At 34.6% G+C, this 15962-nt stretch overlaps 1 protein-coding gene across 1 annotated transcript in view; it reads left to right on the plus strand.

Moving 5' to 3' along the window:
- The window catches only part of LOC145597648 (primase-helicase Twinkle, chloroplastic/mitochondrial-like), a 29236-nt gene extending 15720 nt beyond the window's left edge, over positions 1-13516 (plus strand). Inside the window, exons 15-22 of the mRNA XM_081653862.1 lie at positions 829-960; positions 4614-4675; positions 8344-8427; positions 9318-9449; positions 11378-11474; positions 11541-11675; positions 11770-11837; positions 13068-13516. Of these exons, the coding sequence (XP_081509988.1) occupies positions 829-960; positions 4614-4675; positions 8344-8427; positions 9318-9449; positions 11378-11474; positions 11541-11675; positions 11770-11837; positions 13068-13110 (753 nt within the window). The 3' untranslated portion in view covers positions 13111-13516. The remainder of the gene's footprint in view (positions 1-828; positions 961-4613; positions 4676-8343; positions 8428-9317; positions 9450-11377; positions 11475-11540; positions 11676-11769; positions 11838-13067) is intronic.
- The last annotated feature ends 2446 nt before the right edge of the window (positions 13517-15962 follow it).

Here is a 15962-nt window from a genome sequence, read left to right on the forward strand (position 1 = left end):
AACTTTAATAAAGGAAATCAATACAATTTTAAAACACGAAGGTAAAATAATAAAATTACATACAAAGATAAAGTACATATATAATCATAACACATCGTTAACATGAATTTTCTCCTTCCACACCGCCCTATCCAACACCCTATAATTTCCTCCATCCCAAAGCACTCATATCACTCTTAATCACCCTCTTCCAAGTTTTCTTTGGTCTTCTCCTTCCTTTTGCAATCCCAACACTATGCAACTCTTCAGGCCTCCTCATCGGAGCCTCACTTGGGCTCCTTCTTACATGGCCAAACCATCTTAAGCGATTCTATCTTGTACTCAATCGATGTAACCTCTACCTTCTAGTTTCATCTCCGCCACATTCATTGACATGTGCATAAGATGAATGTGGCGAAGATGAAACTAGGGGATGCTAATATTTATTCTTCAAGTTTGACTACAATTTCTCTAGGGAGACTTATACAGTGGTTCTAGATAGAGCTTAAGATACAGATATCTTTTGCAGAGGGTATAGTGAAATTAGAAGTTTTCTTCAAATTAAGGATTTTACATGAAACTTGGCAAGTGAGTTGCTGATAATCATTTAGCTAGTAAAATCTGTTGTATGGAGTATTTTACTTTGTTGAATAGAAAAGGGGAATCTTAAACGTCTGCAGGTTGCAGTTTGTTGTCTTGCTTCGTAATTCTTATTTCTAGGCACACTTGCTTCTTCTTCTAGCATTCCAAATTAGCAGTCGGTTATTTAATTACATTTTTTTGATAGTGCTTTGGCTTTCATATCTATAGATTGTTTTTTTAACTCTCATGGTGATCTGATTTTGACAGGTTGTACCTGGTGAATTGACTATAGTTACTGGTGTTCCTAATTCGGGAAAAAGTGAATGGATTGATGCTTTGTTATGCAACCTTAATGAAAGTGTTGGCTGGAAGTTTGCTCTTTGCTCAATGGAGAACAAGGTATAGCCATACTTAAATTAATATCATGCTTGAATCTCAGTAACCGAGAACAATTCCAGTAACAGTTATAAATGTTGTGAGGATGAGTTGATGAATTAAACTGTATAATTGGCTATCTTTGCCCTCAAGAAATTATTTCATTTAAACATTGTTCCTTGATTGCATCTTTTAATCCATGTAAGGTCCTCTTTATTTCATTGAAGATTAATATAGTACAGTATGATGCAGAAGTTAAATGGGCGAAGAGTAGTCAGTAATATTGTAGTCCATAACATTCTTTCTTAGTGCATATGCTTCTGAACATTAAAGCAACATATTACACTATACTTTTGGGCTTCCTAGCAAGGCAGCTGAAGTTTGCTTTAAAATATAAGCACCCATTTGACCTTGTACTTTGAAATATTGTGTAGTGAATTGATTAGTTTGTCACTTGATATCTTTAATACAAGTGTGATCAATGACTTTGGGAATTGCTTTTTTTTTTTTTTTCTTTTTTTTTTTTTCTTTTTTTTTTCTTTTTTTTTTTTTTTTTTTTTTTTTTTTTTTCACTGTATTTTACAATCATATAGGTAGTAATTCAAAATCATTAGAATTTCATACCTAATTGATTTTTTTGGCATTTGATTTCAAAAAATGGCTCATTCAATGGTGTTTTATTATGTTATCATATGCGTATAAATGAAATGATAGAATTACTACCAAATCTGCGAGAAAGGCCATAAGGTATTTTAAGCCGTCCTTTTTGTGATGAAAAGTTTATACACCCTTTGTCCTAGACTAGTTATGATAATTATCATGCCATATCATTGTTATGTTGGTATTAATTGTTATTTTACTGAAAAATAATTGTGAAAACAAATAGTGGTATATTATTTTACTAAAAAGTTAGATTTAATGGGAAGTGGTGGGCTATTTTTTAATTGAACGTGTAGCACCCTAATAATTTAATTCGTCAAAAAAAACCCTTTCCACCAAAAATATTTAAGAGAAATACTGGGCTAAAACTATTACCTTATAACAGTGGCGGGGGGCTGGGTGCAAGGTGGGCGGCGGAATAGGGCCCCCAAAAAAAGGGCCGAAAATTAGTATATATTCAATTTGTTTCACTAATAATTATAAAAATCACTAGTTGGATCAATGATCACGTAGTATTTATGATAATCTCTAGTCCAGGGTTCAAAACTCACTAGAGTCTATTTTTTGCCTTTTACTTTTTATCCTACAAATTAAGGGCCCAATTTATAAAACTTGAAACTTGAAGAGGACCCCCAAAATTGTAGGCATTTCTATCCCCGCCCTTGCCTTATAATGCCTAAGGTTTTTACCAAAGTTACGTAGTGGAATAACTAACTTAATCTAGATAAAAATCCAAAATCAATTCAATCAACTTTATTTCAAGTTGGAGCCTCTATGTCTTAAATTGAACCAAGTAACAATCATAATTCCCCAAACCCAAATATAGTTACAATCCATAATCTGTATGAATGAATTCCAGTATAAATAGTTTATGAATAGATACATAGAACATAAAAATTGATGCAGGAATCAATTAAAAAAACCTTTTAATTTATCTTGCTTGACTAATTTATGTACACTTACAAATAAACATGTTTCAAAATTTTTATTTTTTTATAAAAAACATCATATGCAAAAGCTACTTGACATCACTACAATATTCTATTATGTGACTCACTATAACGACCTTACTTGCTTTGGACTACGCATCGAACGAGTTTCCTTCCCTCCTAATGTTCTTGAAGAGACCTAATTTGAGAGCTATCTAAATTAGTAAAAAAAATAACCTATGGCACAATGTGGCGAAATTTTAGCATATACAAATGGTAGCACAGTGCTTGTACCACAATAGAAAAGCCATGGTAATAAAAAAAAAATCCATGAACATCCCCTTATGCTATACCCTAAGCGTGTACGTTCCAAGAGTTTTGACGCATATCCTCTTATGTTTTACGCGATTTAGTAATTTAAGTAGGTGATAATGACTGACATACACCATCCAACATTTCAGTTTACATTCCCAATCACTTTCATATTAATATTTGAATGATTATAGATCAATATATAATGTTATTTATAGATTTTAATCTTCCTTGCCTAAAACTTGGTGCATAAAAGCAAAAAATAATCCTTTCCTTGACTACTAGCATGTGCATAAATGCATTGACTGCCAAACATTACATGATTGAGATATATAATGAGACATGATAGGTCACTTTTTCTTTCCACGTTGATTATGAACTTTATAAATGGTTATTCAAAACTAAACATATGTAATACTTCCTCCGTTAACTATTATTTGCAACAAAAGGGGTGTTTGCGGACTCCTAGGCAAAATTTATTTGTGAGAGTATAATGGAGAGAGAAAAAGTTGGGTGCATGTGATGAGGAGAGAGATAGAGAGAAATGATTACCTAAAAAGGAAAAAAAAACATTTGTTGCACATAATAGTTAGCATTCATTTATAGTATATGTTGCAAATAACCGTTAACGGAGGTAGTACTTAAATTGTACAAAAAGATTCACATAAAAAAAAAAAAAATATTCTTGCATAGATTGATGACATAACTAGAGAGGCAACCATCAACTATAAAAAAAATGGGTAATGTGCCGTTGGCCTCCCTTGCAAATCTAATTATATCCTTTATGAATGAAGCAGAATTTTCCTTCTTCTTCCTCCACCCTCCAAATCTCTAACCTACTAAAGAGAAGGGAAAACGACCTTGAATCTTATTTTACTAAATTTAAGCCTTACCTCTCCACCCATATTTTCAACTCCAATTTTCTATCCTTGAGCCCACAACTCCACCAATATGCAAACCCACTTTTGCGACCCATTATTTCACAGTAATTCACTTCTCTGTCCAACACATCCTTCCATTGCAACATCGAAAAGTTACTCCATCCCCATGAAGATCAATTCCACTTAAATCTTATTTCTACCTTTTGGTAACTTTAAGGACTATCCCTTCTTAGCTACATTGTAGGAAGAGGTGGAAAGATTCGCCAGTGAGCGCTGGTGAGGGGCATTATGGATAGTATAATAGTATTTTGTTAGTAGCATCAAATTTAGTGAAAGTGAATTGAAATCTCATCAATTTGGTTTGGTGACAACTTTAGGGAAAAGATACAAATGTCCAAGATGAATTCATGTGTTGTGAATGTTAGGTTTAACCTTTTGCAAATACTAATAATACTGGCTAGCACCATGAAAACACTGCTTTTTTTTTTTTTCATGTGCTCCTTTTCCTTGATTGTTGATGCAACATTTTTACGTATTGGCTACATTCTTACGCATTGGCTACAAGTTGAATGCTTTGCTAATATTGATCTATAAATTTTGGAATACTTAAACCTTTAAACTCTACGATCATGTTATATTCATAGGGAATCTTCTTTTAGGATATAGGATTGTCCTTTTTGTAATCATTTAGGGCTTTTTATATGGTTAGTTTTTGATACTGTTAAGTTTGGCTATCAAGCGATATTTACTAATCAATTTCTAACTTTGTTGTTTGAGTTTTTAGCTTTGATTGAAACTTTGTATCGACAAGGTTTGCTTTGTTTAGAAATTGATTTATATGATCGTAATCTTTGTATGTTTATTATGTACTAATGTTTGATTGGTTTTGATTCAGGTCCGGGAACACGCAAGAAAACTTTTGGAGAAGCACATAAAGAAACCATTTTTTGACGTTCGGTAAATTCAGCTAATTTTGTTCTTAATCTTTTAGTACCATTTTGGCTAGTCCTTCAATTTAGTTTCAAGGTTTATGGAGGATATAATATATGGATGCATGTTGTTAGAAGTCTAATTTGTATAGATGTTATTGTTAGGTGACTGGACTAGTGGAGTTGATAAGATGTTTGATGCTTGGACAGTTGGACATAAAACTTAACCTAAGTCGTACCCTTGTGAGCATGAACCAACCAACATCCTGATTGGAGATACGGGTTGGACTCATTAGGGGATACTATCAAATAAAAAATGTGTTGGTGTGATATGAATATTGAGGCATTAAATTTTAGATAAGGAGAATGAAAACACGGGGCCTGTGGAAGAATGAAAACATGATGCGAACCCATCCATTTGCTGGATGTTGATTCTCTTGCATGCATAATGTTTTATATCACATAACTTTACTAACCTTACAATCAACTTCACTCCTTCAAAAGTTATCTTATATAAATATTGAAATTTTTTAACTAATAATAAATCTATTTTTTTTTCCTAAATAAAAACAATATATTCCGTATCACTTACCTTACCTCCAAAATAAAAATGGTGACTTTTCACCATATTTAATTATCTCTTTTATTGGCAACATTTCACCATATTCTATTATTTCTTTTGTTGGTAACTTTTTACCATATTTTATTATTTTTCATCCCATAATCCCCAACCCTAATTATTTATTCCCGTTGTTCCTTTAAGTTCTCACCTTTTGGCAAGTTTGCTTATGAGCATATAAAACTATTGATATCTCTAATTACTTGTTAGAAAAATTTATATAAGTGTGAGATTTTAAAAGTACTTATTAAGACAAATCAAACACAACCCCACTTGCTTCAAAAAAAAAAAAAAAAAAAAAAAAAAAAAAAAAAAAAAAAAAAAAAAGAAAAGAAAAAAGAAAAAAAGAACCCACTTGAAGGAAAGAATTTATTAGATTTTTTATTTATGTTGTGCTAGATTTTAATGGGAAGAACTTAAAGGGACGGAGGGAGTAACATTTCTCTCTCTCTCATGGTCCCCACTTAAATTATTTATGAGAAATTTTCAATGGTAGCCATTTACTTTTGCTCATTCTTAATGGCATCAAAATATTTGGCAAATTCTCCCAAATAGCATTACTTTTTATAAATTTCCCTAACATAAACAATTTTTATACAATTGACAACTAATTATCTTTTTTAAACAATAACTTTAAGTATAGGGTGTCAGAGCACTCACCCCCACTCACCCCCATGCCGTAGGCTAGCCATCGGAATCCACCCCCACCCTCAAAAATCACCACCCAGGTTGCCTGAACGGCTGACCCTACAAACCCACCCCACCCCTTGCTGCACCGGAACCCTAAAAACATTTTCCCCTTTATAATGATCAATGTAATTGCTGCATACCCAATTTTGTTTTGGTCGGTTTCCGCCATTGTTGGTGATGCTAAATCACCCTAAAATCATGTAATTGAGACACTGTGGATTGCAAAGATTGGAGAAAGAATCTATGCTAAATTACCATGATTTGAGTTTTTTTAGTTGGGGGTTCGGTGTTTTGATTTTTTATTTTATTTTTGTGGGGTTTGTTTTCACTCCCTTTGATACGGAGTAGGGTTTAAGGAGAGGGGAAAGGGTTTTTAGGGTTCCGGCACAGCGTGGGGTTTAGGCGAGGGGTGGGGTGTGTTTGCGGGGTTTAGGTGAGCTGACTTGGGGGGGGGGGAAGAGGTAGGTGACCCGTTGACCCGACCCGACCCGAATGACTTGACCCATGACCTGAAATTGACCCAAAAACATTGACCCGAAAATGACCCAAAACTCGAAATTGACCTGGCTCGACCCATACCCGACCCGACCCGAAAATGGAGTTGACCTGATCCTGACCCGACACCCGAACTGACCTGACCCAAAGTAGACCCGACCCGAAATTGACCCGAAGTGTTTGGCCCGAATAGACCCGATACCCGAACAGACTCGATATTGACTGAAAAGACTCGATATTGACCCGAACAGACCCAATACCTGAAATGCCCCGAACTAAAATTACCTTGTAATTGAACAATAAATGTCTTGTGCCAAAAATAACTAAAATTGTTCATTTTCAACTGTAGCTAAGCTCATAAACTGAAATATACTCTATAAAATTATTCATTTAAGTTTGATCCATAAATGAAACAACTTGAACATGACCCGACCAGATTTGACTCGAATATACTTGATCCAAAATTGACCTAATCCGAACATACCAGACCCAAAAATTGATTCGATCCGGACTCGACCCGATATCTGACCCGAAGTTAACCCGAAACCTGAATCGACCCGACTCATACCCGATCCGAATGTTAGCTGACCCAAAAGTGACTCGACCCGAATATGGGTTGACCTAGACCTGACCCGAATGACCCATTTGCCAGGTCTATTGGCTAGCCTAAGGCATGGGGGTGGCTGACGGGAGTGCTTTGATGCTCTGTGCTTTTAACTACTGTGTAATTAAGATTATTAGTTGCAAATTGTAAAAATATTGTCTTGTTAGGAAAATTCATAAAGAGTAATGCTATTTGGGAGAATTTGCCAAATATTTTGTTGCCATTTAGAATGAGCAAAAGTACATGGCTACCATTGATTTCCTATTATGTTTTTTAGAGAAAAACTCTCATTCTCGGTTCGCCATGGTCCCCATGTCCTTTTACTAGATTAAATCTTCTCTTGCTCCACCTAATACTAATACAAGTAAATTCTCATAAAAATTGCGCTTAATTGAAAGTGATGCATTTATTTTGGAATTGGGAGAGTATGTTTCAATTGGTTTACCGTGTCCATGTCTTTAAATTTTGAAGCAGGAATTTTCGTGTCCAATCCTCAAATCCACGAGCTTATCCTTAGATAATATGTTTAAGGTGCTTATGCTTAAGGTGTGATAATATCTTATGCCAAATTTTATTGATGATATAACCTTTGACCAACGTAGGAATTTCCTTTGCATTTTTCACATATTTGGAAAATTAGATAACACTAAAGTGGATGTGACTATTATAAACATATTTCGTGTTAAAGCGTTTCTATTTGATATTTGCGTTTTTCCTTTCTTGAATTAAGGTAAGTTTACTATCCTAACCCCCTTACCCTTCGATATGTACACCTTTTAAGTTACCCTGTCTTAATTTTTTCTCCTTTTTCTTATACCCACCCACCTTTTTATTGTCTCTTTGTTACTTAATCCACCCTTTTTTTATTTTATTTTATTTTTTTTTTATTTATTTTTTTTTATTTCCACTAAATTCTTCTAGAAACAAGATTCCACTATAAATGGAAACAATAAAAGGAAAGGGAGGGAGTAACTATATTATAGAATTACCTTTAGTGGTGTATCGATATTTTTAATTCACATCTGACATTGCTGCTGTTAAACTACATATATTTTGGATGAAAGAAGTTAGAGAAAACGATGTATATATGGAATAATAAGAAATTCTTTTAAGTACTTATATTTTGGATTTTTGGGTCAAAAGGATTGCTAATTCGGCATATTTTTAGTAGGTAGGAGTACTAAATATTGTTCTATTGCTAGATCACTCTAGTCTCTTAGTGTGTCTAATGAGAATATTATGTTTAATCAAGTCAGGAAAAAGTAATACACTCTTCTATTAAGTGCAGGTATGCTGAATCTTTTGAGCGCATGAGTAGAGAGGACTTAGAGGAAGGAAAGAAATGGCTAGATAGTACATTCCAACTTATACGGTATGGTTTCAATATTTTTCTCCATAAAATCAGGTTTGACGTAGTAATGTTTCAACTTTGCTTTGCTTTCCATATTACATGTTCTTTCAATTAGTTTTGTTATTACATACTACATTCTTAAACCTATGCAATCCATTGTAAACTGTTTGCCCATTTCGTTTCTCTTACCTGGTTCTAAACTACTTGTTTAGTATATTAGAATTGAAAAGAATTCAATAGTCAATCAGCATTTAGGTGTGTTAGCCTGTTAGGATGCCTTGAATATGATGCTTCGAGTGACCCAGATGTACTGTTAAACTTTTAAAATAATACTTTTGGACAGAAGAGGATCCTGCATAGACCATGCAGGTTTCTTGTTGCGGTTTAATTTGGGTTGGTTGCTATCTTTCCTTTTTCTTCTCCTATTCTTTGCTAATACACTGGCAAAGTCTTGAGTGCTTTGTGCTGTTGTGGTGTGGTTTCACGAACTAAACTTGGAACATAAGATATTATCTTGTCTCTACCACGTATTCATTGGACATGTGAAAAATATATTGATGGTAATAATATGAGTTTTATGTTAATTTTGTATTTTTTTTATTAATTTGGTTTGGCATCCAGTAGTCATGAATTTGGAAAAGTGTTCTGAAGTTCACCTTGAATTTTGTTCTTTATTATAAAGGAGAGGGCATCTTTTAAGGGATATTTTTTTCCCACATACAAATAATTTTTTTTACGGTTTACATATTTTTTTGAAGTATCAAACTCTATAAAATTTCAGAATGTCAGAGGCATTAGATTATTTTCTTTGTTCTCTGTTTAGATAATTCCGTATGTGGTAATGTTATGGAGATATTTGCAGAATTGCAGCTTCCAACTGATATCTTGCTAACTGATTGATTGTAATTCAGGTGTGAGAATGATAGCCTTCCCAACATCAAATGGGTTCTTGATCTAGCAAAAGCTGCAGTTTTGAGGCATGGTGTGCGTGGCCTTGTCATTGATCCGTATAACGAGCTTGACCATCAACGTCTTAGCAGCATGTGCGGTGCTTATAAATTTGCATATAAATAATTTTATCTTGCAGTGTGTGTGTGTGTGTGTGTGTGTTTCCCTGCATCTCTTAATGTGGAACTGCTTTAAGCTTGCTTAGAAGATGGAGATATAGCATAGGAGTGAGTTTTTTTTATGGGTCAGGTAAAGAAGTGTACTTGTGGGAAGCTGTGCAGCTCCTTGTCTACAATAATTTAAGCATGGGTACCTGGATGTCCAATACCATATCTTTTTTTTCTGTCTGGAAGGCAGCTGGGATACTGCTTAAAAAAAAAAATCTCAGTAGGAGCAAACCTTTTGTAATGGACTGATATTACTCGATATAATAACAGTACAACGAAGGAGAAAACTCAAAAATTTGATTAAACAAATTAATGGTTTCTTACAAACGATGGTAGTAGGTTTAGCCTACAAAGCTCCAATAGTGACTTTAGGTCACAACTCTCCCAAGGAACCACTCCAAAATTCTGCCTACCTATTACCTTCCCTTCCCTCTCTATTTATACTAAGGACTATTAACCCTAATAAACTAATATTACTAAAATACCTATACTACTCCTCCAAGCTAGTCTATTACACCTTTGTCCAGACCAAGAAGAGAAAGAGGTACAATCAATGTATAAAAAAGCTCAAGGCGCTCTAAGGCGAGAGGGGCTCCGCTGCGCCTAGATGCGCCTAAGGCGCGCCTCAGTGCGCCTCTTTGGAGTGAGGCGCTGTATATGGGTAGTTAAAATTTTGGCTCAAATGCGCCTAAGGCATGCCTCAGGTGCTTTTTGTGCGCCTAACCCAAAACGCCTCGCCCAGATCTAATTAAGCGCTCACCCCGATCGCCTTGCGCCTCAGCGCCTAGGCGCAGGCGCGCGGTTTTTCAAACACTGCGTACAATCTGGTTGGGGTTCCAGAATTTTTCTCAAATGGATAACCAAAGATTTTGTTGTCCACCTTATTATACATTAATATATTGAGCTTTGGCTTCCTGGAAATTTTAGAGGGTATCTGGGGGACTACATCGCATACAAAATACAACTGTTGGCCATTGGCCAATGTTTGCTTGTTGAGTAGTTAGTGGGAGGCAAGCCATTTGGGCTAGGCTAAATCTAGGTTTACAGTTTACTACAAGCAGTCCTACTCCCATTAGGAACGTAATAAGATCCTAGCAAATTTAAATTACAGGCTATCAATGCCCAATCTAAGCTGATACTTTCTCAAGGATAGCAACATATTAGAAAAATCCAGCAAAAGGTCTTTTGCTTGGACAATAAGCATAATTGCAAGCCTAGCAACCTTGGATTATAAGTATAATTGCAAGCCTAGCAATGTCAAAATGGAAACCTTTAAGTTTGCTCCAATTCTTATTCTTACCACAAAATCTTAGAATCCTTTGGAGAATGTCCTCATAGTCTGGAGATGAATCATAGAAATTAAAATGAGTTAAAAATAAATAGTAGTTTCAATTGATGCCTCAAATGGATAATCTAGGAGAAAAACATTGGTTGTACCACAGAAGAATAATTGAGTTTTTTGGTTGATGTTCATGTAGGCGTAGGCTCAATGGTTCTAAACAACACATCTCTAACCCGCTATGTAATCTAAGGAGAGAAATGTGGCTCACTAATTCAAGCATGGGAGTAGGGGCTGGGGTCATTGTTATAGTGATTCTTATTGGACCATGTATATTAGTAGATTATTGCACTGACCTTGTTTTCTCTAGCCTGCATTATTTTCATCTCAAAATGATGGTTGAGGTCTAGGTGGTTATTGTTGACTTCTTGTTGCCACATGGATTGTATTATTCTTATTATATTCCAAATTTTCCATGTGAAAGTTGATCTTTATTTTACATGATTGATCTTCATTTATTTCTGCTGGACTCAATCCCATTCTTGAAGTTAATGGCTCTGAACAATGTATGCAACAGGACAGAAACAGAGTACGTTAGCCAGATGCTCACAATGGTCAAGCGATTTGCTCAACATCACTCTTGCCATGTTTGGTTTGTTGCTCATCCTAGACAGGTGAGTGAGTGAAGTCATTGTCCTTTTTCCTTCCAGGTTTCATTCTGATTTCTTTTACTCAAACAGCTGCACAACTGGATTGGGAATGCTCCTAATCTTTATGACATCAGTGGTAGTGCACATTTCATCAACAAATGTGATAATGGAATTGTAGTACATCGTAACAGGGATCCAGAGGCTGGCCCTATTGATAGAGTACAGGTTATGAATTTTGTCCACAATTTTGAATCTATATATACCCTCTCTTTGATCCCATTTTCCACTAAAGCACTGACTTCTGTTTCATTTTTCTCAGATCTGTGTAAGGAAGGTGCGAAATAAGGTTGCTGGCACAATAGGTGATACCTACTTGACCTATAAAAGGTACTTACTGTTGCCGTTTATATATAACCTAAAAATATGCAATCTTAGACGTATGTTCATCAGATTATCAATCTGATGGTGTGAAAACAACCCAGAAAATAAGAAAGGCCTATGTATGTAATCTACAAATTTTATGTAAAGTTGGTCAAATTCAAATACATTTCTTACATAAAAGTATGGAGTTATTAAAACATGAAAATTTAAATTACATAGTCTAAAATTATAATCAAATTTGTAACATAAAAGTTGTAATTAAACCAGTAACATTAAGATTGTATAGTACGGAGTAACTATTAATCCTAGAATATAATCAAATTTTGAACATAAAAGCTAACATGGGCATTTCTACTCATTTTCTTCCTCTGTGCGACGTTCTTTCTCATGGTCATTATGTTGTGCATTTCTTGGCATTTTCATAATCATTTCCACTATGTATCTCTCTCCTCTAAATTGTATTGCAACTATTCTAGTCAAAGGTTTTATTTATTGTTGGAAGATTCTTAGTTTAGGTAAAATGAGTAAATTTCATAGTTTTGTTTGGAAACTCAAGCTATTATGTTGAGTATTTTTAAAAATTTTGGTTAAGCTTTTAGGGGCAATTTAGGTACTTCAAAATTGGACACCAACATTACACCCCGCCCCCCCTCCCACTCCTTGGCTAATATAATAAAGATAAAGCGCATTGAGGCATAGGATAACATACAAATTTTGGGATGTGGTATTACTGTTAGTGTGAGGAAGATAGTAGACGTGATACTGTAGCATAGTAAACGGTTGAAATTTAATTAATGGCGTGTTAACATTAAAGTGATAGAGGTGCTAGTTGTAATATGAAATTGTTGAAATGGGCTAGTTCGGGAAATGATGATAGCTGCATGCAAGCCTTGCCAACTTAACCGGATTCCTTGTATCGAGATTTTGGTAGATAAGAAATTGGACATTCTCACAGGGCTCAAGTGAAGGTTAAAGGGATGAAGCATTGTGCTTCAAAGTTTATCTACGATATATAATCTGTCGAAGGTTCAATTTTTAATTCTACAATGAATTTGACAGGGAGTCTCTGGATTTCTAGTCTAGCTCACAAATATTAGTTAGAAGTGTGATCCAACTTCTTATGGCAGTGATGAGGACAGAGAGGAGCTTTTGAAAATTAAAATCATTCTGATTGCCCCTCCGAATGAGAGTTAAGAGTTACAAGATATTCAAAGCTAACAAAAGTTCTTTGTGCAGGATAACTGGTGAATTTGTGGAGCCGTCTGAGCCAACATTCTAATTTCACACGCTCCAATATGACGATGGCAATGACTTATGATCAGATGAACCAATCGCCTAATGGAGTTTATTGATTCTTCAAGGCCCTTCTGCAATTTCCAAGGTGGGAGGAATTATTGGAGGTATATACTCAAGATAGAAGTGTTTTTTGATAAATGTTTCTAATTTAACTGGAAGTTAGCGTTAGTATGGAGGAAGAAATGTAGTTCATTCATATGTTCTAGGAATAGCAGGAGGAGAAGAAGGATTTGTTTTTATGAAGGCTATAAAGCTTCAACTCGCTACAGTAATGCATTGTTTGTATTCTAATTTCGATCATAATATTTTTAGTAAAATTCTATTGTTAATTGTATTGTATGATAAAGTAAAATTCTATTGTTATTGGTAAGGTTAATTGTATACTTGTATATACTCATAATTATTTTTTAGTAATGTGTTAAACCTAATTCTTAACGTGAAATATGTTATAGGTGTTAATATGGAGCGATTTCCGTAAACAATGCTAAAATAAAAAATAATTCCGTATATATATGTCATTTTTAAAACTATTTCCTGTGATACTGTACACGTAGGATTAGTGTAGGGTGGTAAAATCCGAGGCTATAAACCGCTAATAACAATAGCGGATTTTAAAAAAGAATCACTAATGTCATTAGTGGTTCATTTATTAAAACCGCTAATGACTTATTAGGCTTAATGTTTAGGTTCTTTAAATAGAATTGCAAATGGTATTAGAGGTTCTTCAAATAGAACCACTAATACCATTAGAGGTTCTATTTAAAGATCCTCTAACCATTACAGGTTTTTCAAATAGAACCGCTAATGGTATTAGAGGTTCTTCAAATAGAACCGTTAATGCCATTAGAGGTTCTATTTAAAGAACCTCTAACCATTACAGAGATTTTATTTGAAGAACCTCTAATGCCATTAGCGGTTCTAATTTGTGTAGAACCGCAATCTTTATTAGCGGTTTATTAATAGCCAAAAAACGAACCAATAATTTGAGCCTACGTGGACGTTATGGTGGGAATTATTTTATTTAAAGTAACGTACACGTAGAATTACTACCTCCGTTACACATTATTTGCAACGATTTGACATAAAGTAGAGAGAGAGGGAAAATGTCTAATCGTTGCAAATAATATGTAACGGAGGTAGTATTTTTTGTTTTAGCATTATTTACGGAAATCGCTCTGTTAATATGAGTTTCATAACATTTATTTCTAATATTTAATTGTATACATCTAGAGCAAAGTCATTGGCTGCACAAGCCATTGGCAACCAATGGTGGTCTAAAATATTTTCAAGTTAAAATCTCTTTCCTAAATCTCATCAATGTCCATGTACCATACTTAGTTATGCCATGTACTTTCATTCATTGCACTTTATGATTATATATATGTTTAAAAAATTAGAATGTTATAGATAAGAGTTTGACAATCAACACAAATGTTCAATTACATTCGATGTACATCGGAAAGTCTTAACCTCAACTAAGTTGAGGCCAAGAGGACTCAACTAAGTTGAAAAAAATAAAGGAAAATAATTTCCTCTAAAAGTAAAGGACATGCAGTAGTAAGTAGGATCAAAATTTAATAAAGACTGTAAAATAAAGTGGGGGGGGGGGGTTTGGGGGGACATTACCATGTCAGTAAGAAATCCACCTCCATCTGAAAGAAGAAGACCAAAATTCATGGCGGGGATTTTTTTCCTCAATTTTTTTTCCCAACAATCCCCCAAATTTGTCACTCTCAATTTTTGCACCAACAAATTATGGAATTAGTAATCTATTCCACAATTTTGTTCCAAAAAAATAGACGAAGAGCATACACACACTGATTAGTAAGCTGAAATCAACAATTTACTCCACGACCCAAATATTTATTCCCCAGAAAAAATAATTGAAGGTGGTTGCTGGCTGTTGGGGAGTGCAGTTTGGAGTTTGATTGGTGCTGCAGTTGAAGGAGACGAGTTGTTTGAGAGCTTAGTAGGCTGTTGACAATGGATTATGTGGTGATTGTGTGAATAGTGAAATTTAAATAATTGAGGTATGTTAATGTTATTTCAGAATTATTAATAATTGAGGTAATTGTAATGTTAATTCATAAATTGGTAATTGATGTTGAATTATGGAATGTCGGAGGAAATTGGGCATGCAATTGTTGTATTTTAATCGATTATTTACATTTTCTAGAACTGGTTTATTTTTTTGGGACAATTGAATTGAATGTTGATATATTGTTTGGTGTAAATTGTGTTGTTGCTTGTAATTGAACAAGGAAGATGAATTATGGAATGTGAGTGGAAAATGTTGATGGTTGACATATGAAATATGCCTTCTTATCAATCTTGGTTGGAGGCTGTAATCTACATAATCAAATGTGTTGCTTATACACGTGTTTATATGGATGTCATAATAGATAGTAGCTCAGATACAGACAGTGATGAATTTACGTATAGGGTTGTTAAAGATGGTGGATGTGAGGCTTTTGACTTGAATAAGGAGCCTCTAGATGAGGGTTGTCACTCATTTATCGTGCATGTGAATAGGGATAGTGAGTTTATTGACTTGAATGAAGAATGTAATGTGGGTTCAGAGAGGGAGTTAGAAAGATCTACAGGCACTGTAATACCTCAACCAGAAGTGGGAATGGTGTTCGGCACCTAAGATGAAATGAATAAGTTTTATCGTGATTATGGCAGGCAAGAAGGGCTTGGTGTTGTGCGTATAGGTGGTGGGAATCCAGCCTCAAAAAATACGGGAAAGCCAAATTCATTTCGCACTTACATATGAAAGTGTGAGTGCTATGGGAAGACTGCATTCAAAAAGAAGGTTAATGTTAAGAGGGTTGT

Source organism: Chenopodium album, chromosome 20 (genome assembly GCF_948465745.1).
Source record: "Chenopodium album chromosome 20, dcCheAlbu1.1, whole genome shotgun sequence".
In the NCBI taxonomy this organism is placed as follows: domain Eukaryota; kingdom Viridiplantae; phylum Streptophyta; class Magnoliopsida; order Caryophyllales; family Amaranthaceae; genus Chenopodium; species Chenopodium album.